At 48.4% G+C, this 27,523-nt stretch overlaps 1 protein-coding gene across 2 annotated transcripts in view; it reads right to left on the reverse strand.

The window, feature by feature from the left end:
• Positions 1-16,236, reverse strand: part of LOC144821587 (uncharacterized) — a 46,556-nt gene extending 30,320 nt beyond the window's left edge. The window contains exons 1-2 of one of the 2 annotated variants that reach the window (XM_078678796.1): positions 16,193-16,236; positions 11,934-11,974 (exon numbers count right to left, since the gene is read on the reverse strand). In XM_078678796.1, the coding sequence (XP_078534922.1) occupies positions 11,934-11,940 (7 nt within the window). In that variant the 5' untranslated portion in view covers positions 11,941-11,974; positions 16,193-16,236. The remainder of the gene's footprint in view (positions 1-11,933; positions 11,975-16,192) is intronic. The other variant, XR_013608390.1, reaches the window with a different exon arrangement.
• Positions 16,237-27,523: the final 11,287 nt, after the last annotated feature.

Genomic DNA, 27,523 nt, shown 5'->3' on the forward strand with positions numbered 1-27,523 from the left:
CCACTGGTGGGTCTGAAAGGCTGCCGGGCAAATTCTCTGTCTTTGCTCAACGTTACTTTGACTTCCCTTAAAACATGTGCTTTCTGTAGATGAATCTGTACCATGCAGACTCAGAGTCCTTTTGCTTCAGTCAATATCTACAGACTTTCAATGCACTATAAAATGTCAATGTTGCAATTTCTGAGAGTTCCCTCCGCTTTCAAATTTTCTTTACCATGTCATATTTATCTATCTTCAGTAAGACCAGCTGTCTCCAGATCGTCGCCTAAATTATTTTGTGATGTAGGACAGGTAGCCGAAGAGTATCTTTGAAGATTCTGTATTAAGTCTTAGTTACAGGCTCGCATCCATGTAAAGAAGCCCCACCAGAAGCAGCCTGCCTGCTGCTCAGCCCATGCTCTGGCTGTCACTCCTCATCACACAGGCACCTCCACATTCCAATCACCTCCATCACATCAACATTCCACTCAGAATAATTACACTGGCTGAGCCGCTAGGAGCCAGGTAACATAGGAGAAACATGAATACATAGGCAGGATATAACAGAATCCCGTTTGGAAGTCTGAAGGTGTGGAATTCTCTTCACTGAATTGTAACATCTGGGCGAACGCTGCTCTTTCTATCAGTTTGCCCAGGAAAGGTCCATTTGAAATCGGTCGGTAGTTGTCAGGGTTCAGAGGGTCCAAGTTTATTTTCTGCAGTAATGGCCACATGTATGACTTCTTGAGTTCCTCTGGAAATATTCTGGTAGCTAAGGAGTTGTTGATGATTCTTCTTACTGGAGTGGCAGCAGAGGTTGTTAGATGAATGGTCTTGAAGGTTTGAGTGGACACGGGTCAGAAGGGCTGCCGGCAGACCTGCTTGCTTTGACCAGATCCATAAATTAATTGTATGAAACTTGTTGGAAGGAACGCAGAGGTTGGGTTAGAGTATTCGTGGATTGTAGCTTTATTAAAGAGATTGTGCTGCTGCTTGTCTCTGTTTTAGGTAGGAGTCCAACGTGTCTGCTTTGTCTGTGTAATGATTTGCCAGTTTGTCTGTGAACTCTTAACAGGATGAGCTTCTAGGCAATTTGGTTTACAAAAGATCATAGAGAATTCTTTATTTGCACATTTAAAGGCCTATTACAATGGCGGGCGGACACTGCAACGGAGCCCAGGACCGGCAGCCGAAGTTGCGGCGGTCACGCTAGGCAAATTAGGATGCGTCCGCCACACTGGCGGGCGCATCCTCAACTTTAACATTGCGGCAGGCGAGGTTTTAAGCAGCACCTGCCGCAATGTTAAAGTTCATGTAGTGCATTGCTATGCACAACGTGACCGGCACTGCGCGGTGCCTGCCACATTGTGCATAGCAATGATGGGGGTACCATGGGAACCCCCTAATGCAGCCACCCACAACCCCCCTGGGACTCGCAATGATTCCCCACGGTGATTTCCTGCATGCCTTTCCATGGCAGACTCTCCTAATATGGATATGGAGTCCCTTTTCTGACCAGCCGGCAAATACTGGTGGAAAGGCGGCATACGGTCTGTCCGACCGTCACAGTGCCCCCGCCATACTAATAGGACGGGGTGAACCAGGGACATTTGGCGGGCGGATCGCCACCGCCGGCCCGGTAGTAAGGGTGGGCGTAGCACTTCGCTCCGCCCACGGAGTGGGCGTAGTGTTGCCTACTTCGCACTTCACAAAGAAGGCATAGTAGGCAACACTACACCCACTCCGTGGCGGCGCGAAGGTGCCCGCCACCCGCCTCCCTCCCCCCCTCTTCTACAACCATATTTTTAGGATTAAATACAGTAAAATAAAAGAAAAGGAACTTACCTTGGATACGGCGTCCTGGGGCTCCCGCCTCCTGTTGACGCGCCGACTTCTTCAGACGAATGAGCCTGCGCATGCACATTCGTCTGAAGAAGTCGGCGCGGCAACAGGAAGAGGGAGCCCCGGGACGCCGCATCCAAGGTAAGTTCTTTTTCTTCTTTTTTACTGTATTTAATACTAAAAATATGGTTGTAGAAGAGGGCGGGAGGGAGGCGGGTGGCACATAGTGGGGCTACGCGAATTGTGTGGGTGGGCGTAGCGGGCCCCCACTTCACGGACCTTTGCGTAGCCCCACTACGTGCACTACGGCCCCCCCTACCAGGTAGTGGCAATCCGCCCGATATCATAATGGGGCTTTAGTATTTTGAATTCTGAATGGTATTTCTCCCTTGCTTTTTTGATAGTCGACTTGCATAATCTGTTAATTTTCTGTAGGGGAAGTTTGTCTTGGTTTGTGTTTATTTTGAGTCTGGCATGTTGCAGATTTTTAATTTGCTGTTTTATGTCTTTTATCTCTGCATTTCTCCAAGGTGCTTGTTTTCTTGTGTTCTGTTGTGCGTTTTTTAATTGTATCAAGATACCAACAGCTTCCTGTAGCCACTCATACAGTTTAACTGAATTTATATAGTGTCTAGATCTTTACTGGATGCAAGCTGTGTTTCAAGTGTTCAAAATGGTGTTCGTTCCACAGCAGATAGGCGGATGCATGTAAGGGGTTTTTAGGTATGTTGCTTAGTGTTTTATGTTCGAAGGAAAGCTAACGGTGGTCTGACCATGTGACTGGCGTTATAGTTTGAAAAGTAACTAGTTCTGTATTAGCAAAAATTACATCTATGGTGTGCCCAGCGATGTGTTTGGGTTTGTGGACGATCTGATGCAGGGTCAGTGCGTCTAGGCCAGCGATGATTGTTTTTTGATGGTGCATATTATATTTGTCAAACCAAATTTTTAAGTCACGCAGAACGCATAGGCTGGAGTGTGTTATCAAGTTTGAAGCTGTGTCTAGAAGTGCGTCTGGGAATGTTGCCTTGCTAGGTGGAGGTCTGTAAAGCAGCAGGAAGTTACAGGAGGAAGATGGTGTAGGATTGCATCTAGTGAAAAGGGCCTCACAATCCGTTATGGAGACTTTGTCAACTTTAGTGATATGTAATGTTTGTCTAAACACAACAGCTAGACCACCTCCTGTTTTGCCTATACAATTTTGTGTGATTGTTTGATAGCCTAGAGGAATGGCTTCCTGCAGGACTGGAGCCATATCCTCTCCCAACCATGATTCGGTTATGAATAGTAGGTCTGGTTTTGCCTTAGTGAGAAGGTCGTGGATGTGATGTTTGTTCTTAGAGAGCGATCAAGCATTTATCAGAAGACAGTTTAGAGAACGTGCTTTGGAGATAGTGTGAATTTGTTTTGTAGAGGAGGGAGCAGTATTTTGTAGACTTGCAGCTGTTGTCCTTAGTGTTGGTATTAGGTAAATGAGGATAGCAATTGTGTAGCATTTCTGTATCGTGTTCTTCGTCCAGCAGGGCCAGAAGGCATTTTGATGGGTCTGCGTGCGTAGGTGGTGGAGAGTGTGTTTGAGAGGGAGTTGGTGTACTGTGTTTTTGTAGTGTAACCTTGTTGTGCAGTAGACATTGAGAAGCAAAGTTGTGAGGTGTGGCATGTTGCTTATTTTGTCAGTTTAGGGCGGAAGGTATATGAGTTAGGGGAGGTGGTGCAGCATGTCGGTCATGTAGTAATGTTCTAAATTGTCCAATGGATGAGAGGCGGTTAAAAGAGTTGCTGTGTATGTGTTGGGTGTGGTGAAAGAGAAAGCTTGGCATTGGAGTTTGTTCATTTGTGTAATATGAAAGGTGGATGTATGTCTGTAATTTGTGATGGTCAGTATTATGAGGTGTTGCGCTAGAGATTTTGTTGTGCTTGTGTGTGTGATCTGTTTTGTTTTTTAGAAGTAGGAGATGCGGACGTATTTGTTTTATGAGATGGATTTGGTAGTATAGTATTGTTTGTGAGTGGAAGTTGTAAGGAAAATTGGGTGGTGATGAGTTTGTGAGTAGAGTGTATGTTGTGTGTAAGAGAGGATGAAGTAGAGTTACGAGTGTTTATCTTACACTTGTTTGCTTCAAGAGGCAATATGTGTGGTGCGGTGGAGTGGAAGTGTGGAACCGCTGTCTTATTGTGGCAGAAAGAAGGTGAGGGTGTTTGTTGGAGAAATGATGGACGGATGAATATAGGTTTGTTAGGGACTAAAAGATCTGTTAGGTGTAATTAGAGCATGGAGTGTGTGTCTGGTTGGGATATAGTTCCGTGTGGTTTGGAATTGGGTTGTGTTAATCCTGATTGGATTGGCTAGTGGTATAGGATAGAGTTGTGTACTGTCTGTATGTGGTGGAAATTTGTGGTAGCTGGGATAGAAGGATGTATAGGTGTGGTCTGTGTGGTTTTGTAGTTGATGCTGAGATTTTGAATTGTGTAGGGTGTGTGTATAGGGTTAGTTTGTAGTAAATGCGTGGAGTACATTTGGTGTGAGCGTGTTAATCTGGTAGTGGATGTGGGTGGTGTAGGGTGGGTACTGGTGTATATAAATTTGGGCAGCATTTCTGCCCCTAGTCCAGACTACTCTCAAACAGGCTCAAACAGGCACTCACCCTTGTCCTCTACCCATAGCCTTGATGCCCAGGCTGAGAAGCCCTAAGCCCTGGCCTTATAGAGCCCTAGTAATCATGTGACCACTTCAGCCAATGGGAACCCTAACCTATCACAACATTAGCCCTAAACCCCAGGACCAATAGGAGACCAAGACTTTACAACCAGTCATAGCCCTCGTTAAAGCACTCAATCATTCACAAAACCTTAAACCCTATGTCCAATTGAAAGCCTAACACTAGCCCTACTCCCAACCCTATTCCCAGCCACCAATTACACAAGAATCCCTAAACCCTATGTCCAATAGAAAACCCTACTCCCAACCCTATTCCCAGCCACCAATCACACAAGAAACCTTAAGCCCTATGTCCAATAGAAAGCCAAACCCTAGCTCTAGTCCCAACCCTAGTGCCAGCAGCCAATCACACAGGAAACCCTAAGCCCGATGTCTAAAAGAAAGCCCGGCCCTGGGAACCAATCCAAAATCCTAAACATATCCACCAATCAAATCACTAACCCCAAACCTTACTTCAATAGAATGACTGACCCAGGAACCTATCGAAACCCTCAAACATCCAACCAATGAGAACACTAACCCGAATCCAATAGAAACACCTGATGCAACCACCTATCAGTGCATACATGTAGCATCCCATAGCAGACTATATAATGTCCCTGCGACCTCAGGCAAGGTTTCCTGGCCAGGGAGTCGAAAGCTGCTCCTCTATTCAGAATCTCCTAGGAAACAGACAACCTCAATTCACACTTTGGACTTCTGCAGGTAATGGCCTAACAAACTCTGTCCTCTAACAATACTGTTTGTATAAAACGTTATTCACTCTCCTAGGCAAAAAACAAGTGCACAATCCCTAAAAAACACAACTTAAACAGCTCACAGCAGGTTACTGCGGTCTCAGAGCACCCTCTGTCCTCTCAGATGTAGAATATCCCTATTGCTAAGGGGGAAAGGGAGGGGGGAATCTGGTTTCACTCACTTGCTAACACAAAATGGGAGCTGGGGGTGCATTGCTTAACATACAGGTCTGAGCACAGAGCAAGGGAGAAATTAGGAGAGAAAAGAGGTAGTCACGGGCAATGTGAGGAAAGAAACAGCAGATTTTGAACCTCAAATTCCATTGTTCAACAGGTTAAATGAAATAGTCATGTGCAACTAAAAACCACAAGTTTCTAAACTCAACCAGTGGAAGATGATGCAATCACGGGCAGGTTAAAAACACACATTTTTAAACTGTAACAACCACAAGCAAATACAGTGAAAAATGATGCCATCACGGGCAGTTAAAATCACTTTAAGTTTCGGGAAAGAGACAGCACTAGTCTACCTCATTACCACCTCTTGATGTTAGGTTCACTGCAATCTGGGGCACAGTATGCATATATGTATGTATGTATGTATGTATGTATATATATATGTATGTATATGGAGGCGTATTTACAAGCCACTTTGCGTCACTCTTGCACAGTGCAACGTGGTGCAAGAGCGATGCAACTCAGAAATGAGATTTATGAAGCCCCGCAAGGCCAACGTTCGTGGCCTTGAGTGGCTTCGTAAGTCTTGGAGCATGTTTATGACATTGTCGTGCAGCGCTGCAAATCACTTTGCTATGCGGCGCTGTAAATCACCTTGCAGTGCGGCGCTACACTGCGTGACAGGGAAAGGGCAGAAATGCACAGTTTTTAAAAGAATGGCCTTTCCCCCTGTGCTGGCATCATTTGTGTGCCTGGTGCCAACACAGGCACCCTTGCACCATGGTGTAGGGGTGCCTGTGTTGCAGGCAATATTGGTTTTGTGCAGGAAAGGACACCTGTCTGCACACAAACAATCCTGAGAGATATCTTCCTCTATCTATGTGTGCTGCAAAATAGAGCACACATAGAAAGAGGAAGTAACGAGGAGAAATACAGATATTTCTCCTGGTTACACCTTTCCTGGGAAGGAGCATCTTTTTATCGCATTCCCAGGTTTTAGTTCTGGTAGATCTGGGAATGCGTAAAAGAATGATGGGAGTTGCATTGGTACACCCACGCAAACACCGATGGAACGCCCACGCAAACACCGATGGAACACCCACGCAAACGCCGATGGAACACCCACGCAAACGCCGATGGAACACCCACGCCGATGGAACGCCCACGCAAACGCCGATGGAACACCCATGCCAACGCCGATGGAACGCCCACGCCGATGGAACGCCCACGCAAACGCCGATGGAACGCCCACGCAAACACCGATGGAACGCCCACGCAAACACCGATGGAACGCCCACGCAAACACCGATGGAACGCCCACGCAAACACCGATGGAACGCCCACGCAAACACCGATGGAACGCCAACGCAAACACCGATGGAACACCCATGCCAACGCCGATGGAACGCCCACGCCGATGGAACGCCCACGCAAACGCCGATGGAACGCCCACGCAAACACCGATGGAACGCCCACGCAAACACCGATGGAACACCCACGCAAACACCGATGGAACGCCAACGCAAACACCGATGGAACGCCAACGCAAACACCGATGGAACGCCAACGCAAACACCGATGGAACGCCAACGCAAACACCGATGGAACGCCAACGCAAACACCGATGGAACGCAAACACCAATGGAACGCCAACGCAAACACCGATGGAACGCCAACGCAAACACGGATGGAACGCCAAGGCAAACACGGATGGAACGCCAAGGCAAACACCGATGGAACGCCAAGGCAAACACCGATGGAACAGCCAAGGCAAACACCGATGGAACAGCCAAGGCAAACGCCGATGTAACACCCACGCAAACGCCGATGGAACACCCACGCAAACACCGATGGAACACCCACGCAAACGCCGATGGAACACCAACGCAAACGCCGATGGAACACCAACGCAAACGCCGATGGAACGCCAACGCAAACACCGATGGAACGCCAACGCAAACACCGATGGAACGCCCACGCAAACACCGATGGAACGCCCACGCAAACACCGATGGAACGCCCACGCAAACACCGATGGAACGCCCACGCAAACACCGATGGAACACCCACGCAAACATCGATGGAACGCCAACGCAAACACCGATGGAACGCCAACACCGATGGAACGCAAACACCGATGGAACGCAAACACCAATGGAACGCCAACGCAAACACCGATGGAACGCAAACGCAAACACCGATGGAATGCAAACGCAAACACCGATGGAATGCAAACGCAAACACCGATGGAATGCCAACGAAAATACCGATGGAACAGCCACGCAAACGCCGATGGAACGCCAACGCAAACACCGATGGAACGCCAACGCAAACACCGATGGAACGCCAACGCAAACACCGATGGAACGCCAACGCAAACACCGATGGAACGCCAACGCAAACACCGATGGAACGCCAACGCAAACACCGATGGAACGCCAACGCAAACACCGATGGAACGCCAACACCGATGGAACGCCAACACCGATGGAACGCCAACACCGATGGAACGCAAACACCGATGGAACGCAAACACCGATGGAACGCAAACACCGATGGAACGCAAACACCGATGGAACGCAAACACCGATGGAACGCCAACGCAAACACCGATGGAATGCCAACGCAAACACCGATGGAATGCCAACGCAAACACCGATGGAATGCCAACGCAAACACCGATGGAACACCCACGCAAACGCCGATGGAACACCCACGCAAACGCCGATGGAACACCCACGCAAACGCCGATGGAACACCCACGCAAACACCGATGGAACGCCAACGCAAACACCGATGGAACGCCAACGCAAACACCGATGGAACGCCAACGCAAACACCGATGGAACGCCAACGCAAACACCGATGGAACGCCAACGCAAACACCGATGGAACGCCTCCTTAGTTCAGAGGAAGGCAGCACAGCTATGTCCTCTGCATTGCTTTACTCAAGATTCATGAAGCCACTCGGGGCCATGCTGGGTGGCCTTACGGGGCTTCATAAATCTAATTTCTGAGTTGCGTCACTCTTGTACCATATTGTGTGGTACAAGAGCGATGCAAGTGGCCACCCGACAGGGTAAGCAGACATTAAACTAATCAGATTGCTTTACATAAGCACCAGTTATGTTACACAAGGACTCATTCGTTTTTGTTAGGCTTGGGTGAGGGCATTAAGTGATTTGCCAGAATCACAGGAAGTTCAGCGTCAATGCCGAGACTCGATCCTGGTTCCCCAGATTTGACAACCACCACAGCAGCCCATTAGGCCACATACTGTCCCCTTTATTTTCAGTTGCATAGAATAAAAGCAGATACTATGGATTTATTGTATAGAATATTGAAAATGCATCAGTTCTAAAATGATGAGACTGTGAAAGAAGTCTAACCCCTTCTTTTTAACTTGTTTCACTGGCTTCTTCCCATGAAATGGATTCTCCCGTAGCAGCATGGGCGTCTTTGTACATTTCCTCCCAGCACATGCTGTGGAGTTTAGATTTCTATTATTAGATTTTGCACAGTTAATTAAAACCATGAGGAGGAGTGCGAGGCGCCCCCATCAGGGAGCTGAGGCTTCTCGCAGGTAGGTTGACCAACCGTCTGTAAATTTCACGGACCGTCCGTAATTTGGATCTCACGCCCGTTGTCCGTGACGATCCCTATGACAGGCGCCTTTTGTCCGTAATTTTGGGCATTGCAGGGAGCGGCGCTGCTCCCCTGCCAGAAGCCTCAGCCCCCTGATGGGGGCGCCTCGCACTCCTGAGCACAAGAGCAGCCGCACCCGCCGATTGTTATTCTGTCTGCGCGGATTGCCACGGACAGAATGTCAATGGGCCAGTCTGGGCTCTGACTGCGTGTGGTGGCCACCTCCTGCCTCGGTCCAGGGCAGGGCATTCATTCAGGTGGAAGAAATGAACAAAAACGCCCATGCTGCTACACAAGAATCCAGTTCACGAAAAGAAGGCGGGGAAGTAAGTTTTAAAAAAACGGTTATGGTCTTTCACTGTCTCATTTTAAAACGGACGCAATTTCAGTGTTATATTCAACAAAGCCATGGTACTGCTTTTTTATTTTATGCAACTGACAACCATTGACAAAGCAAATAGTTCTGGCTTGTAGGAGTAACACTACTTGCTGTGTTCTATATCTGGAAACAATGACAGGAGCAGCAAACTACCAGTTGGGGGCACACTATGCTAAGCACCGATTCTTAGCTTGGGTGTTTTAAGCTACGTCCTTAATTGCATCAAACACCCCCTTTGGAGAGACCCCCCAGTTTTTTCATCCCACTTAAAGCCCTGGACACAACACCAGGTCACACTCACCTCATAGCATGGCACTGAGCTTCATGCATAACTCATGACGTCCACTTTTTCAGATTGCCTATGTGCAGGGGCATAGTGACTCCTCCCCCACTCCACCCCTTGCTTTAGGAACTACATCGAGGGTGAAGTCCTCGATCGGCCTCTTCTGTCTGCAACTCAGCTGACAAAGGCTCAGCTCATAATTAATGAGAATAAGTGAGTAAGTGAAGGGGGGTGGATGGCTGGCTGGATTAGTGAAATTGTGAATGGATGAATGAAAGGGTGGATGGATAATGAGAGGAAGGATGGATGAGTGAGTGGATGGGTGGATGAGAGAAGGTAAATACATGGATGTATAGGTGGAAAGGTGGATGGATGGATTAGTGAAAGGTTGGATGATGGGCGAGTAAATGGGTGGATGGATGAGTGAACTGATTGGAGGATTGATGAATTGATAAGTGAAAGGATGAATGAATGGATGGATGAGTGAAAGGAAAGCTAAATGAGTGAAAGGGATGGTAAATGGACAAAAGGGTTAATAGATGAGTGAAGGAGTGAAAGGGTGGAGGGATAAGAGAAAGGATGGATGGATGATTCAAAGGATGGATGAGTGATAGGGTCAACGGATGGATTCATGAGTGGATGAGTAGATAGATGGGTGGAAGGATGGATGACTAAGTGAAAGGGGGATGGAGAGAGAAAGGGAGAATGGATGGATGACTTATAGGGTGAATGGATGGAATGATGAGTGACTGGAAGGATGAATGAGTAAGTGAAAGGATGACTGGATGAATGAAAGGTTAAATGGCTGGATAGACGAGTGAATGGATGGATGAGTGGATGGATGACTGTACGAATGGATAGTGTCAAAGTATATATGGAGGGATGGATGAGTGAAAGCGTGGATGGAGGGATAGATGAGTGGAATGATGGATAGAAGGATAGATGATGGATAGGTTTGCAAGTGGTTGAATATTAATATGGAAGGGAACACAGATGGAAGGACAGAATGAATGTGGAAAGACTGAATGATGGATGAAAGAATTATTACACCTTGTAATGCCCATTTTCTTAAGGAACATTTCCTACACATTAAGTTTCACATTTATATGAGTCATTGTCTCTATATAATGTGTGTGTGATGTAGCACACTCCAATACCCTGTCCTACTTACTTGGGACGAGTAGCACTATAGAAGAAATTAAATGCACATGAGAGAGGCTGTATGCAAAGAGTAGGGGCACCATTGGAGGGTGGTTGCAAGGCCAGACTGGGCATCGGGCATGTCCCTGGTAGGCTGGAAATCGGGGGGTGGGGAGGTTTTGTTACCACAAAAAGGCCTGCACATTTGCTCAAAGCTGCGCATACTGAAAAAGCATGAAGTGCACAACTCCATCAGCCTAAAATAAACTTATTTTCACTTGTACTTAAGTGGTTGTCTATTTACTTACTTATATACTACTGCGCAACCTTCTCTGGTGTGTCTGTAAAACTTACCTTTTGTCCTGAATTTTAACCCTTTGTCCTGAATTTTTACACTCACTGTCCTGAATTTGCAGCCATGCCAGTTGGTCACCCTACTCGCAGGGGAACAGCGCCGCTCTCTGCAATGCCCAAATTACGGACAAAAGGCGCCCGTGAAAGGCTTCATCACGGACAATGGACGCGAGATCCAAATCACGGATGGTCTGTGAAATTTACGGACGGTCGGTCACCCTACATCCTGTGCTGCTCGCTTCTTTGTTCTTAGCAGATGCCTATACTCCCTCCTATAGGCTCACAGGAGCCATTCACTGCCACCTCCTGGTGGCGCGGGGTTCAAGCCTGTGAAACGTTGTACCTCATGTTATAGCATTCCTTGTACCTGCTGGGGTCTGTCCTCGCCCCCCCTTCACTGTTAATACTGGCCGCGACCACAGGAGTTTCAATCCATGAACCATTAGACCCTACATAATCAATACATACAGGTCAGCATTCTCTGTGGCATTAAAGGTGCAGGGTCCATATATTGTCATGATTATATTTAATAGAGAGATTTCATTCATATATATCTCTTAATCCATCCAGCACTTCTCCTGTTATGTAGTGGCCTCCCACTGCTCTTCACAGTGAGCGCCCCCCTCCCCGGATCATGCTCCCCCACCCCCCACCACTGGCCTCTATCAGGTCACTTACCTCCCATGATGCTCTGGGGGTGCTCTGCAATCACCTTCTTCCTGTGAAGAAAAAGGAAAGAGAAATGTCTGTCACTCACTGATGTCAACAAGCAAGAGCCCAGAGATGGGTTTCTGTGAGGAGGTGTCACTGTAGCAACACATGACATGGCTTCTGTCACGTGTGTGACTTACATGACGTGTGTCACGTTCATCGAATCACGTGATAACATACATGACTTTCATGGGATGTGCCGCTTTCATTGCATCTCATGACACGCGAGTGTCACGCTGGTTTCATCACATGGGGCAAGAGGATTGCATGACGTGGCGTTGCTCACTTTCATCCCATTGGCTGCTGTCTGGACAGGATGTGACGCCACTGCACAGGGACATTAGCAGTAAAGGAAGTGGGTACCTGTGATTGATTTAACACCTGTGACATGGACATGTGAAGTGAGACGAGGTGCAGACATTACAGGCGACCAACCCTACCATTCAAGCTTCCCAGATTTTTATCGCGTCAGATAAGGAGTGCCGCCCTCGCTTATAATAAGCTTCATTTAAATGAACACATGTCCCGACGCCCCCCCCCTTCCCGACATTCATCCATGCGACAAGACCCTAATTACAACTTTTAAAAATGTGCCTTCCTGGGCCCAGCAGCTGTCAATGTATTTTGTGCCTTACCTGGTTAACACCACCTGTGACGTCCACAGGTTCCGATTCCAACATCAACCTGCAGTTAAACCATGTGTCAGACAGACGTCCTCAACACCGCGTTCATCAAATAAATCAGGTGTCAGACAGACGCCTCAACACGGCCTTCATCAAAGTAATCAGGTGTCAGACAGACTGCCTCAACACGGCGTGCATCTAAGAAATCAAGCGTCAGACAGACTGCCTCAACACGGCGTTCATCAAAGAAATCAAGCGTCAGACAGACTGTCTCAACACGGCGTTCATCAATGAAATCAGGTGTCTGACAGACTGCCTCAACACGGCGTTCATCAAATAAATCAGGTGTCAGATAGACTGCCTCAACACGGCGTTCATCAAAGAAATCAAGCGTCAGACAGACTGCCTCAACACAGCGTTCATCAAAGAAATCAGGCGTCAGACAGACGGCCTCAAGACAGCGTTCATCAATGAAATCAGGTGTCAGACAGCTGGAATAAGGCGAAGGTTAGGGCTCTACTTAAAAAACCCAATTTAGACCCCCTCAATCTATCTAACTTCAGGCCTATCTCCCTCCTCCCGTGTATCAGCAAGATGACAGAAAAATTCATCAATACCCAGCTGTCTAACTACCTTGAAGCAAACGAACTTCTTAAATCTTCACAGACAGGCTTTCGCCCTGGCCAGGGCACTGAAACAGCGATGGTGACGGTGGTCGAGGAGGCCAGGAAGATCATGGATGCAGGAGGATCAGTGGCAGTGATCCTCCTGGACCTGAGTGCAGCCTTCGACACGGTCAACCACCAGATCCTGGTCCAGCGACTTCGAGATCTTGGGATCACAGGTGTCGCCTTGTCTTGGTTGAATTCGTTTCTCCACGACCGCTCCTTCCAGGTGATAGAGGGTAGTTACACATCTAAAGATACCCCTATACGTTGCGGAGTGCCACAGGGCTCCTCCTTGAGCCCTACGCTCTTCAACGTATATATGTCCCCTCTGGAAAAAATAGTCACCCCACATGGTATCAAACTCCTGACATATGCGGATGACACTCAGCTGGTTGTCTCTCTCACTCAGCAGGAAAATCCTACCATCGACCTTTTTTCCTGCTTGAGAGACATAGTCAGCTGGATGGACAGATCTCACTTGAAGCTCAATAGCGACAAGACTGAGATACTGGTGATGGGGAATCAGTCCCATTTTCATCCAGACTCTCTCTGGCCCCCATGCATGGGTAAACCCCCAACCCCGAAGTCCGAGATTAAAAGCCTCGGACTTTGGTTGGACCAAAATCTCACCATGCATACCCAGGCAAGGAAAACGGCTGGAGTCTGTTATGGGCCCCTGCGCTCCGCCCGGAAAATTCTACCACTGCTCCCTTTCCAATCAAGGAAACTCCAGATCCAGGGCCTCATTCTGTCAAGGTTGGATTACGGCAACGCACTGTATCTTGGCGCACCGCGGAAAGTAACAACTAAATTACAGGTAGTGCAGAATGCGGCCGCACGGATCCTCACCAACACCAAGAGCCGCTGCTCGGCCAAACCGGCCATTAGAGCGCTGCACTGACTACCCGTCGTGGAAAGAGTGCAGTTTAAGGCGCTCTGTCTAACGCACAAAATTCTCAACGGGAAAGCCCCCCCTATCTTCAAAGATCTGGTGACCCCTTACACCAACCCCAGACCCCTCCGATCCTCGAATGCTCACCTAACTTTGCCACCTAAGATCAAGAGATCACGATCAGGAGGTCGGCGTTTCTCTTATAACGCCTCCAAACTGTGGAATTCCCTTACCCCGGATCTCCGCGCACAGCCCAACCTTCTGGCATTCCGAAAATTTCTGAAACCCTGGCTGTTCCCGTAGGCTTCCCCTCTTGACTCCGCCTGTACTTGTTCAGCGCTGGGACGCTTACGGGCAGCCATGCGCTCTAGAAATCTCCTAACATTAACATTAACAGACGGCCTCAAGACAGCATTCATCAATGAAATCAGGTGTCTCAACATGGCGTTCATCATAGAAATCATGTGTCAGACAGACTGCCTCAACACGGCGTTCATTAAAGAAATCAGGTGTCAGAGAGACTGCCTCAACACGGCGTTCATCAAAGAAATCAGGTGTCAGAGAGACTGCCTCAACACGGCGTTCATCAAAGAAACCAGGAGTCAGACAGACTGCCTCAACACGGCATTCATCAATGAAATCAGGTGTCAGAGAGACTGCCTCAACACGGCGTTCATCAATGAAATCAGGTGTCAGACAGACTGACTCAACACGACGTTCATCAAAGAAACCAGGAGTCAGACAGACTGCCTCAACACGGCGTTCATCAATGAAATCAGGTGTCAGACAGACTGACTCAACACGGCGTTCATCAATGAAATCAGGTGTCAGACAGACTGACTCAACACGACGTTCATCAAAGAAATCATGTGTCAGACAGACTGCCTCAACACGGTGTTCATCAATGAAATCAGGTGTCAGACAGACTGCCTCAACACGGCATTCATCAAAGAAATCAGGTGTCAGACAGACTGCCTCAACACGGCATTCATCAAAGAAATCATGTGTCAGACAGACGCCTCAACACGGCGTTCATCAAAGAAACCAGGTGTCAGACAGACGGCCTTAACACGGCGTTCATCAATGAAATCATGTGTCAGACAGACTGACTCAACACGACGTTCATCAATGAAATCAGGTGTCAGACAGACTGCCTCAACACGGCGTTCATCAAAGAAATCAGGTGTCAGACAGACGCCTCAACACGGCGTTCATCAAAGAAACCAGGAGTCAGACAGACGCCTCAACACGGCGTTCATCAAAGAAACCAGGAGTCAGACAGACGCCTCAACACGGCGTTCATCAAAGAAACCAGGAGTCAGACAGACGCCTCAACACGGCGTTCATCAATGAAATCATGTGTCAGACAGTGTGGGGTCCCACGGGTGTGGTGTGGTGACTCCTCCCCCCCCCCCCCACCCTGTAACGAGTTGGGAAAGGGGGGGGGTGGCAATGCTCTCCACCCTGATCAATCCCGGGCTTGAAGTGAGAAACCCTGGGGCTACCTTTACCTCCACATCAGGGGTGGAGGCCGCGCCTTGAAGCTGGGTCTTCGCGGAGCTGATGACCCCACAGGCTTCAGGGCTGTTAGGTGGTCAGCAAGGAGCTGAGGCAGCCAATCCCACCTTCTAGAAACGTACTGCAAGGGGGGGGGGGGGGGGTTAAATGAAAAAAACATTTGGATATGAGCTTTGCTATTTTTGCTGTGTTTGTAGAGGGCGCAGAGCCCAGCGCCCCTGGCCAGAAGCCGAGACTCTGCCACATATATGTTGATGCGGTGTCTGAAGTCTGTTGTAAGTGCTGAATGAAGCCCCCTCTTAACTCCCGCAGGGCTCGACCCTGGTCTCACCAATGCCCTCAACACAGCCCGAAAGAGCTGCTCAAACTCTCAAGTTTAAACATTTCAGACGGACACAGCTCAAGCTCCAGCCATTGACAGAAAGGGCGTGGCTCTGGCCTCGACACTTAAAAGCGTCGCTGCAGCGCTACAGAAAAGGTGCCGAGTGTTAAAGTGCCGGTGCAAGTCAAGTCCTCTCGTCTTACCCGTGTTCCAAGTGCAGCCGCGTCCAGGGTCACACAGCGCGCAGGGATCTGAAGCCGAGCATCGGCCCCCCGCTGCTTATATGCATCAGGCCACGCCCCTTAACAGCTGAGAGTGAGACGCTGCATCTGACGTTAGTTGCATAAGTCAGATGCACAATCCACACCAAAAACAAGCATTTGCAATGCAACAGGTCTCGCATTTACGCGAGTTTGAGCTATTGGCATTGAAAATGACGATGCGTTTTATTTATGTTTCAAAAACCAAAACATAAATAAAAGGCATTGTCATTTCCAATGCCAATCGCTCAAACTCGTAAAAACGCGAGACCTGTTGCATTGCAAATGCTTGTTGTTTTGTGCAGTAGGCTTTCTAAACGTTTTTTTTCACGACTCAAAATAAAGGCCAGACCTATTGGCTTTGCCAGGGCTAGTTTGACTTTTTTTGCGATGAACGTTTGCACAAATCAGCTGCTAGAGGAGGTCTCCCGGTGCCGCTGTGAGCGGGATAGATTTTACAGTGTTTGAGGCAATTAACCCTTGTAAGAGATGACGTCGTCACAGCCCTCGGGTTCATTCTTAAAGTAAACAGATCGAAAAATACCGACAACTGCGGGTGTGAGTGACCCTCTTTGTAAGTCTTAAGCTCCAATCTAAACACTGTAAGAGGTCGTGACGTCAATGGCGCAGGTGGGTGACAAGAACATGTACTCTGTAGTGTTTTGACGTCACACAGCAGGTGACGCATCCAACCAGTGATGTCAGAGTTTAAATCCCTGCACAGAAGTAAGAGGCAGCGAGACCGAGGGGGGCAGAGAGGGGGAAGGCTCTGCCAGGGGGGGTAAGGATCCCTCTGAGGCACCGCACACCTCCTGGGTAATCAGATGTACTCCTCATTGTCGACGTTCACGAAGGAATGCAGGAGTATGTCACAGAGTACTCCTGGGTACCACTTCACATACTCACAAGTGCCTTCGGGGATCAGCCCCCCTGTAAACACGGCAGCGTCCTGCTTTCCAGCTTTTAATCATCACTTTTTTTCTAGTAACTAAACGAGTAATTGAAGCCCTAGAATGACCCACGCGCCTCTGTCCCTGGAGAGGGGGTTCTGTCGCCCCTTCTGACCGAGAAGCTTTCAGCTCAGTCTACACAAGAGTCCGGCTGCGCCTCACCTGCCAGGGTCAGGGCTGTGTCTGACCCTCCTTAGATGGGGGGCTCAGTTACACCACTCACTCGTGATCTCGTCTCTTTGTTGTTTAGTCAATAAAAACCATAACAGCTTTTCTATGAATTTCAGCATTGATTAAGAACATACATAACAAGCATTGGAAATGCAATAGGTCTCGCAATAACGCGAGTCTGAACTATTAGCATTGTAAATGATAATGCCCTTTATTTTTGCGTTCTGGTTTTTGGAACATAAATAAAAGGCTTTGTCATTTACAAGGCCTATAGCTTAAATTTGCGTTAAAACCAGACCTATTGCATTGCAATGGTGGTGGTGCTGCTGAGTTTTCTCTGAATCTGCACTCTGAATCTGCACTCTGAATCTGCACCCACAATCTGCACCCACAATCTGCACCCACAATCTGCACCCACAATCTGCACCCACAATCTGCACCCACAATCTGCACCCACAATCTGCACCCAGAATCTGCACCCAGAATCTGCACCCAGAATCTGCACCCAGAATCTGCACCCTGAATCTGCACCCTGAATCTGCACCCTGAATCTGCACTCTGAATCTGCACTCTGAATCTGCACTCTGAATCTGCACCCACAATCTGCACCCACAATCTGCACCCAAAATCTACACCCACAATCTGCACCCACAATCTGCACCCACAATCTGCACTCTGAATCTGCACTCTGAATCTGCACCCACAATCTGCACCCACAATCTGCACCCACAATGTGTGAGTGGCGTTGCGTGTGTGAGTGGCGTTGCGTGTGTGAGTGGCGTTGCATGGGTGAGTGGCGTTGCGTGTGTGAGTGGCGTTGCGTGTGTGAGTGGCGTTGCGTGGGTGAGTGGCGTTGCGTGGGTGAGTGGCGTTGCGTGGGTGAGTGGCGTTGCGTGTGTGAGTGGCGTTGCGTGTGTGAGTGGCGTTGCGTGTGTGAGTGGCGTTGCGTGTGTGAGTGGCGTTGCGTGGATGAGTGGCGTTGCGTGGGTGAGTTGTGTTGCGTGTGTGAGTGGCGTTGCGTGTGTGAGTGGCGTTGCGTGTGTGAGTGGCGTTAGGTGTGTGAGTGGCGTTGCCGGGATGAGTGGCGTTGCGTGGGTGAGTTGTGTTGCGTGTGTGAGTGGTGTTGCTTGGGTGAGTGGCGTTGCGTGGATGAGTGGCGTTGCGTGGATGAGTGTGGTGTTGCGTGGATGATAGTGGGCTTGCGTGGGTGTGAGTGGCGTTGCGTGTCTGTAAGTGTTGCTGAGTGGGTGAAAGTGGCACAGAGCCTTTGATGTGGCCTGGCGCAGGAGAAATGCTGCTGCTGCTAATTAAATACAAGAGCGGCCGGGAAGCAGCCGGGAAACACAAGTACGGCCGGCCACATAATTAGGGGAGGAGAAGCCGCACAGCACACGCTGGGAGAAGCCCTTTGATGTGCTGTGCGGCCGCGATGCGCGCTCTGTGCTGGGGGAGGGCCATTAGCCTGAACTCCCGGCAAGATCAAACGAAGGGTGGGAGGGACATTGAGGAACAGATGGCCATGAAAGTGTATGGGCCAAAAGCGCGTGCCTGTGGCCACGTGCACTTGAAGAAAACGCCACGGAAAAAAGCGGTGGTTTGACAATCAGTTCGAGCACTTGAATTCTCGCCATTTCCCATTCCTTCGGAATGGTAAAGACGAGACCTAAAAATTATATCATCAGCCCAGGATTTCACAATCGAATTTCACACAATGATAAAACGAGGATCTGCGGTTATAAAAGTTATCTAACACCCTATAAAATGATATCTAAAAATGAGTTGATAAACATGAAAAAAAAATCAAGTAATAGCTTACACTTGTTAGTTTCATTAACGATAAGAATAAATTATGATTTAAGTGATCGAGTCCAAGGTCTCTTATGTTACTATCAGTCTTTAGGCCATTGCGGGTCGTAATTGTTTCCTACCTGGTATATAAAGCAGTAAGTTCAGTCATTGAGCTGACAGACAGGCGGACTAGTTGTGGCAGGCATTGATTCTTCAGCGGGATGACCCTCACTTGGAGACTTAGGGCCAGATGTAGGAAGCCTAATACCAGGCGGTAACGGCCGAAATTACCGAATTTCGACCGTTACCGACCGGTATTAGGCTTTTTTGATGTAGGGGCCTAATCTAAGGATTCAGGGCCAGATGTAGGTCGGTCGGTAACGGCCGAAAATCGGTATTTTCGGCCGTTACCGACCGGAAAATCAGATTTGGTATGTAGGGCCCAGAATTTTACAGATTCGGTAAATTTACCGATCGGTAAATTTACCGAATCTGTAAAATACCGAATCGGTATTTATACCTATTCGGTATTTTTGATATGTAGGTGGGACTCTTCTGAGTCCCACAACCCTTACCGATTCTGTATTTTACCATCAAATATATTTGATGGTAAAATACCGATTCAGGTGTGCATGCACATGTGTGCATGCACACCTGTGCCATATGACAGGCAGACCTGCCCTTAGGGCAGGTATGCCTGCCACATGGCCCCCGAATCTTTTTTGGGGGTGCTAGAGGGTGTCAAAGTGACACCCCCTGCACCCTTGTCAAAATCTGTATTTACCGATTCGGTAAATACCGACCGGTAATGCCCCATTCATTCCTATGGGCTTCAAAGCCCATAGGAATGAATGGGCCATTATCGGTCGGTATTTACCGAATCGGTAAAAACAGATTTTTACCGATTCGGTAGCAGGAACATCTGGATGTTCCTACATCTCAACCCCTTAGATTTACCGATTTTTAATTACCGAATCGGTATGATTCGGTAATAAAAAATCGGTAAATCTATTTTACCTACATCGGGCCCTAGGTAATTTACCGAATCAGTAATTTAAGGAATCGGTAAATTACAGAATTCTTAAATACCGATTCGGTAAATTACCGAATTCCTAATGTAGGGAGCACTTAAATGAGTGCTTTTCCCATTTTAGGATTCGGTATTTAGCATCAACTACAAGTTAGTGGTAAATAATGAAAACTCCCAAAAAAGCAATTTCATGCAAATTATTTCAGTGCCATGTGGCAGACATACATGCCCTGAAGGCATGTATGTGTGCCACATGTGCACCCATACACAATTGAGGGGTGCAACATGGTGTCAAAGTGACACCCTGCCACCCTTCAATGTTTTCCCCCTTTTACCAAATCGTTATTTACCGATTCGGTAATTCCCATTCATTCCTATGGGCCTCCAGGCCCATACGAATGAATGGGGAATACCGAATCGGTAAATACCGAATCTTAACGATTCGGTAATACTTACTGAATTTTTCCCTACATAGCATTTACTGATTGTAAAATACCGAATCGGTAAAATTCGGTATTTTAGAATCGGTAAATGTCCCTCACCTACATCTGGCTCTTACACTTCGGAGCCTATTCATGTATGTGAAGAAACTTAACCAGTTTGCAGTTGATCCGCGGGTTGGACGGATCAAGCCCTGTAATAATAGCGGACCTGCAAGATCTCATTCCTCTAATCTGGAAGGCTTCCTTTAACAAAGTGACTCGTGCTAGATGAAGTTTCGGTCAGATACATATCAGGTGTATAAGATCTTCCTCATGACTACCACACAGGTGACACATTTTTAGGCCAATGTTTTTCCACCTTGGAGCGTCTGATAGAGAGGGATAATTTCCAAAGTGTAGTGCTGTTAGCTTTTTTCTTAAGTGGACCGAAAAAGTGAGACCTAAATCGGCCGCTGGTTTGAGGACTTTATAGTTCTTAAGTACTGTCCAGCAGTAAGATCTTTGACTGAAGGTATTTTTGTCCAGTAATAAAGAATGGAGTTTAGTGACTTTGTTAAATGCTAACTTAATGTTGAGAAGGACAGGTTTTTATTCCAGAGTACGTGTGATTTCAAGTGCATTGGGCAAATAGACAGTGTAAGGTTATTTCTTCCCGTTCTCGAGTTCTTGCCAAAGCACCTCATTAAGCCTGGAGTTCTCCACATTTTGTTTTATTCGATACCAGACTTTAATTGATGAAAAGAGTCGGCCTACGGTTTCATTGATTAGGCCACATTCGAGGCGCATTTGAGTTGGCGAAGCGGTTTGAAGAAGTTGAAAGACCTTTGTAAAGATAGTAGTTCTTAAGCTATTAAGGATAGTTGAGTCTTTTCCGTAAAGGGTGGCACTCGCATACGTGAGCGTTAGAAGAGTTTTGGCTGTCAGAACCAAAATCAACGGACTGTTTCATGGACCCTCCAGTTTCTTTGCCAGTGCCTTATGAGCAAAAGTTAGAGCACTTGCCAGTTGAGCCATATAAATCTTGTGTTCGCAATGAGTCAGTCTATTGTCTGTGTAGTATCCCAGATATATCACTCAATCAGGGAATTGTAAGCGCGCTACTCACCTGTGAGGGTCTCAAGGCGCTGATATATGTAATTAGTCACATTTTCTAAGGACTTTTCTCCTAGCCAGATGTTGTATTGTTGGATACCCGATTACTGGTAAGCATGGTTTTTGTTCTGTTGAGTTGTAGCTTGTTTGCTGTTAGGAATTCTGCAAGTACAGGTAATAATCTAGGGCCAGATGTGGGTAATTCTATTTTACCACTTCTTAAATACCGAATTTTACAGATTCGGTATTTAAGAAGTGGTAAAATAGAGGGGGGGGGGTGTAGGTAACACAGACTCGGTAAATACCGAATCGTTAAGATTCGGTATTTACCGATTCGGTAAATACCGATTCGGTAATGCCCATTGATTCCTATGGGCATTGAAGCCCATAGGAATCAATGGGCATTACCAAATCGGTATTTACCGATTCGGTAAATACCGATTCCAGCAAGGGTGCAGGGGGTGTCACTTTGACACCCTCTAGCACCCCAAAGACGGGCATGTGTGCCATGTGGCAGACAGACATGCCCTAAGGGCATGTCTGTCTGTCACATGGCTAGGTGTGCACCTGGATTCGGTATTTTACCACCCAATTGGATTGGGTGGTAAAATACCGAATCTGTATTGCCTTTGGGACTCAGAAGAGGCCCACTTACATCTGGGATTTACCGAATCGGTAAAAATACTGATTCGGTATTTTACAGAATCTGTAAATTTACCGATTCGGTAAATTTACCGAATCTGTAAAATGATGCCCCTACATCCCAAATACCCATTTACCGGTCGGTAACGGCCGAAATCGGCCGTTACCGGTCGGTAAAGGGCCTCCTACATCTGGCCCCTAGTTAGGCCGATCTTGGTTAAACTGATTAGAACAATATCATCAGCATGGGCATGGTGCAAAAGGGGTAAGGTACCAAGATGTGGGGGATGTGAATTAGTTGTATTAAGTTTTCCTGACAGATCAGCAATAAAAAGGTTAAATAGGTGTGGGGCCAAAACGCATCCCTGCTTCAAGCCTTTGTTCGTGAATATTTTTCTTGAGACTCGTGAACCGTTCCCGAGTTTTACTCTCACCCATGTGTCAGTATAAAATAACATTAGGCCTTTTAGAATTCTTACTGGAATATCCCATACTCGCAGTTTGATCCACAAGAGCTTCCGGTCCACCCTATCAAACGCAGCTTTTAGATCAATGAAACAGAGATGCAGATTATTTGTTTTTCTTGCGTTAGTCTGTAATTAGGGAGATGGACAAGAGGTTACATATAGTTCCTATCCCTTTTGCAAAGCCCGTTGGATTTGCAGGGATCAGTTTGAGTTTGTTGGACCAATTAACCAGATCTTCCAGGATCAGGGACCGAAGGTATTTCGATTCAACATCCAACAATGCTATAAGCCTATAGTTGGATGGGTTTGTTCTTTCTCCCCCTTCATATATTGGTGTAAAAATAGATCCTTGCCAGCTCTCCAGAATGTGATTTAGGATCTCAACTTAAAAAACAAGTTCTCAAGTATCGAGCTCCAAAAGGCTGGGTCAGGTTTAAAAAAGGCGTGCGGGACTCCATTGGGCCACGGGGCTCCATCTCTTTTGCTTTTATTTATTGTGCTTTTTATTGCGTCTGCTTTGTAGGGGAAGTTGGTTGTGTTGGGTTTCTTAAATGAGACAAGAATCTCCTTAATCTCTTTTGCATAAGTAAGTTGGTCATCATCACCTAGTTGCTGTGAATGACTTTGGTGAACCTGCATTATCTGAGTCTGTTGGGAAAGATAGTGTTGTGTTCCAAATTTCTGCATAGTATAGTTTCCCCATTCCTGTTCCTGCACGCTTGTAGTTACAATATTCCTTGGCCGATTCAATTCATTTATTGTTTGCCAAAATGTATTCGAATTATGATTTCTTGTGTTATGTAATAGTTTTTCCCAGAAGTTTTCTGTTCTTAATCGTTTATTCTCCCATAGCTTTTTTTATAGAGTTTTCTCTTCTCTCGAAATGCTTCCCATAATTTCAAGTTCAAGTTAGAAATTTGTATAGCGCACTACTCACCCAGAGGGTCTCAAGGCGCTTGAGGGAGGGGGGGGGGGTACGTTACTTATCGAATATCCAGGTTTTTAGTTGTTTTCTGAAGGAGAGGTGGTTCTGTGTAAGGCGGAGGTGGGACGGAAGAGAATTCCAGGTTTTGGCCGCTAAGTAGGAGAAGGATCTTCCCCCCATGGTGGATCTTTGGATGCGTGGGATCGTGGCGAGGGCTTGATTGGACGATTGTAGTTGGCGGGTGGGGGTGTAAAAGGTCAGGCGCGTGTTGAGGTATTCTGGTCCTAGGTCGTAAAGGGCTTTGTGTGCGTGGGTGAGGAGACGAAACGTTATTCTCTTGTTGACGGGGAGCCAGTGGGGGTTTTTCAGGTGACCGGAAATGTGAGTTTGGCGGGGGATGTCTAGTATGAGTCTGGCTGAGGCGTTCTGGATACGTTGGAGTTTTTTCTGAAGTTTGGCTGTGGTTCCGGCGTACAGGGTGTTTCCATAGTCCAGCCGGCTTGTGACTAGTGCATGGGTGACCGTCTTTCTTGTTTCGGTGGGGATCCAACGAAAGATTTTTTTGAGCATACGTAGGATGTTGAAGCATGATGATGAGACGGCGTTGACTTGTCAGAGGGAGGAGTCCAGGATGAAGCCCAGGTTGCGTGCGTGGTTTGTTGGTTTGGGTGCGTTTCCCAGGGCTGGTGGCCACCAAGAGTCATCCCAGGCGGAGGGGGATGATCTTAAGATGAGGACTTCCGTTTTGTCCGAGTTCATTTTTAAACGGCTGTTCTTCATCCATTCGGCTACTTCTTTCATCCCGTCGTGTAGGTTGGTTTTGGCAGAGTTTGGGTCTTTGGTGAGGGAGAGGATCAGCTGGGTGTCGTCTGCGTAGGAGATGATGTTGAGGTTGTGTTGGCGCGCGATGGATGCAAGGGGACTCATGTATACGTTGAAGAGGGTGGGACTGAGTGATGAACCTTGTGGAACGCCGCAGATGACTTCAGTGACTTCCGATTTGTAGGGGGGAGGTGGGCTCTCTGGGTTCTTCCGGCGAGGAACGAGATGATCCAGTCCAATGCTTTTCCTTGTATTCGGACGCTGCTGAGGCGTAGTATAAGGGTGCTGTGACAGACTGTGTCGAAGGCTGCGGAGAGGTCGAGTAGGATGAGGGCAACTGTTTCTCCGTTGTCCAGAAGAGTTCGAATGTCGTCTGTTGCTGCGATGAGGGCGGTCTCGGTGCTGTATTTGGCTCAGAAGCCAGACTGTGATGGGTCGAGGGAGCCATTGGATTCGAGGAAGGTGGCGAGCTGACTGTTGACGGTTTTCTCAATGACTTTGGCAGGGAAAGGGAGGAGCGAAATGGGGCGGTAGTTCTTAAGTTCAGTGGGGTCAGCTGTGGGTTTCTTCAGGAGGGCGCTGAGTTCGGCATGTTTCCAGCTTTCCGGGAAGGTAGCGGAGTTGAGGGAGCAGTTGATGAAATCTCGGAGATGGGGTGCGATAATGGAGTCTGCCTTGTTAAAAATGTGGTGGGGACATGGGTCGGTTGGCGATCCTGAGTGGATGGAGTTCATCAGGCAGATGGTGTCTTCCGTGGTGATTGGGTTCCAGGCGCAAAGGTTGTTGGTGGGTGTTAGACTTGGGCCTTAGGGCAGGTTCACCCCTAATCTTTTTGCCTTTGTTTGTGACCCTGTGTAGTGATTTTTGGGTCTTGGCGCACTTTTTCCCTGTGTCCCAGAGTGAAAGTGCGTGCGTGTAGTATGGCTGGCCTGCCCTCCCATAGGAATGCATGGGGAATGTGTGTGCCCTGGTAGTTCCTGATGTGTGGGGAGTGCAGGCTCGAGTTTAGTATGTATAAACTCGTGAGAATGAATGCTGCGCAATGGTATGTGCGGCTTGTATGTGTCTAGAAGGGAAGTGCTACTTCTGGACATTGATGTATGTGTGCAGTGAGGATAGTGGAGCGTGATTGGCTGGAGCTGGCTGGCATGCCAGGCTCCAGGAAGTCTGGATGGGTCTGCCCGGTGGTGAGTGTGAGATCAGCATGAGTGATGTGTGGGAGGAGTAGATCTGTGTCCTGGATGGGCTGGGTTTTTCCCCACACAATGCTGGCTCCGCCCCCCTGTGGTTTGTCTAACGACCCTAGCCTCCCCAGTGAATGAAAGGGGTGGTTGGGCCATCAAGGGTACTCCCAAGCCAGCGGCAACTGGTTTCCCCCCACCCTGCACCTCCTAACAAAGGATTTCTCTGTATAAATATGGGGCTGTGTCCCCACAGAAATTGTTCTACTTGTGGATCCTTGCCAGAGGGGGCTGTTGCTGCTGCTGGGGCCAGGAGGACCGCCACTTGGCTTGTCTCCCTGCCTGGAGACCCAGTGTGCTGGCTCTGGCCCTGCCTTGCCCCCCTGTCTGCCTCCAGACCTTGCTGGAGCTTTGCTGTGCTGGGGGAGCGCTCTCCCTTGTCCCCAGCGCTGGGAGCGCTTCGTTTTGCTTTTAGCGCTGAAGAGCGCTTTATTTCCCCCCTAAGCGCTGGGTGCGCTTTATTTTGATTCTAGCGCTTTGGAGCGCTTTGCCAGGACCGAGCGAGTGCCTACCTCGCTTTACCTTTATTTTCGGAGAGCCGGTGCCACCCGGCATTGCCCCGTTATATTTATTTTGAAGAGCGGCTGCCCACGCCGCATTGCCCCGTGATCACCGCCGCAGTCCCGGGCCGAGCAGAAGCAGCCGCCAGCGTCATAGCCCGGCCGCGCTGGGATTGGCCCAGGCGGTCGAGCCTCCCGCCGCGTCATCGGGGGAGGAGAGCGGAACCAGGAAGCAGCTTGGCGCGTCTCGCCGAGGCTCCCCGTGTGGAGAGGAGCCCCGCGCTGCTAGGAGGCTCCCCGTGTGAAGAGGAGCTCCGCCCGCCACAAGACACCCGGTGAGTGCCGAGGAGGGAGAGGGGCCGCGGGACACATTGCCGGTGTCCGCCCCTCCCCCGTAGCGCGATCTCGCGCGCACTGTTGTGTGGAGCCTCGATAGGCTCCGGGGGCATTATTGATTCCTGAGTCCCCCGTGAGGGACTCCCACGTGGCCGCATTTTTGGTGCTTGGAGCCCCGAGGCTCCTGGGGGCAATTGGTTTATTTAGAGCCCGAGAGGCTCCCGCCCTACTCCTATGTTACGAGCCCCGAGGCTCGAGGGGGCATGTTATTGATCTTTGAGCCCCGAGAGGCTCTGGGGCCATTTTAATTGTTTGAGAGCGCTGAAGCTCTACACTAGTGCACATTTGCTTTGCGAGCCACAGAGGCTCTAGGGGGACACAGGCAGTGAGTTGGTTGCAGCCCCGAGGCTCCCACGCTGTGTCTCCCCACCATTGTTCTTGAGCCCACCTGGCTCCAACGTTGCCTACTTGCTATTTACAACTGTCCAGCACTTAGTGGACAGTTGCTACGTTTAGGCTTTTGTGTCTGTGCTGCCTGCGCAGACCTCCCTGACACTGAGACTCAGGGCATTCCGCCCCTTTCGAGGCCAGTTGGCCTGAGGGACATTTTGAGTGTTGTGCTACATGCACCCTGCGCATTGTGATTTCTTTGCTATATGATTCTTGCGCAAAAGTTCTAACCTGCACCTCTGAATGTGTTTTAATGTTACATGTGCAATTCTTGTTTATTATTACCTTTGCTAAAAGTGACCTGCTTAGGTGATTCTTTGTTCTTTTATTCCCCTTTGCTAAAAGTGACCTGCTTAGAGGAATGTTTGTTTTTACCTTTGCTAAAAGTGACCTGCTTAGGTAATTCTTTATGTGTTT

Source organism: Lissotriton helveticus, chromosome 2_2, assembly GCF_964261635.1.
Source record: "Lissotriton helveticus chromosome 2_2, aLisHel1.1, whole genome shotgun sequence".
Classification (NCBI taxonomy): Eukaryota; Metazoa; Chordata; class Amphibia; order Caudata; family Salamandridae; genus Lissotriton; species Lissotriton helveticus.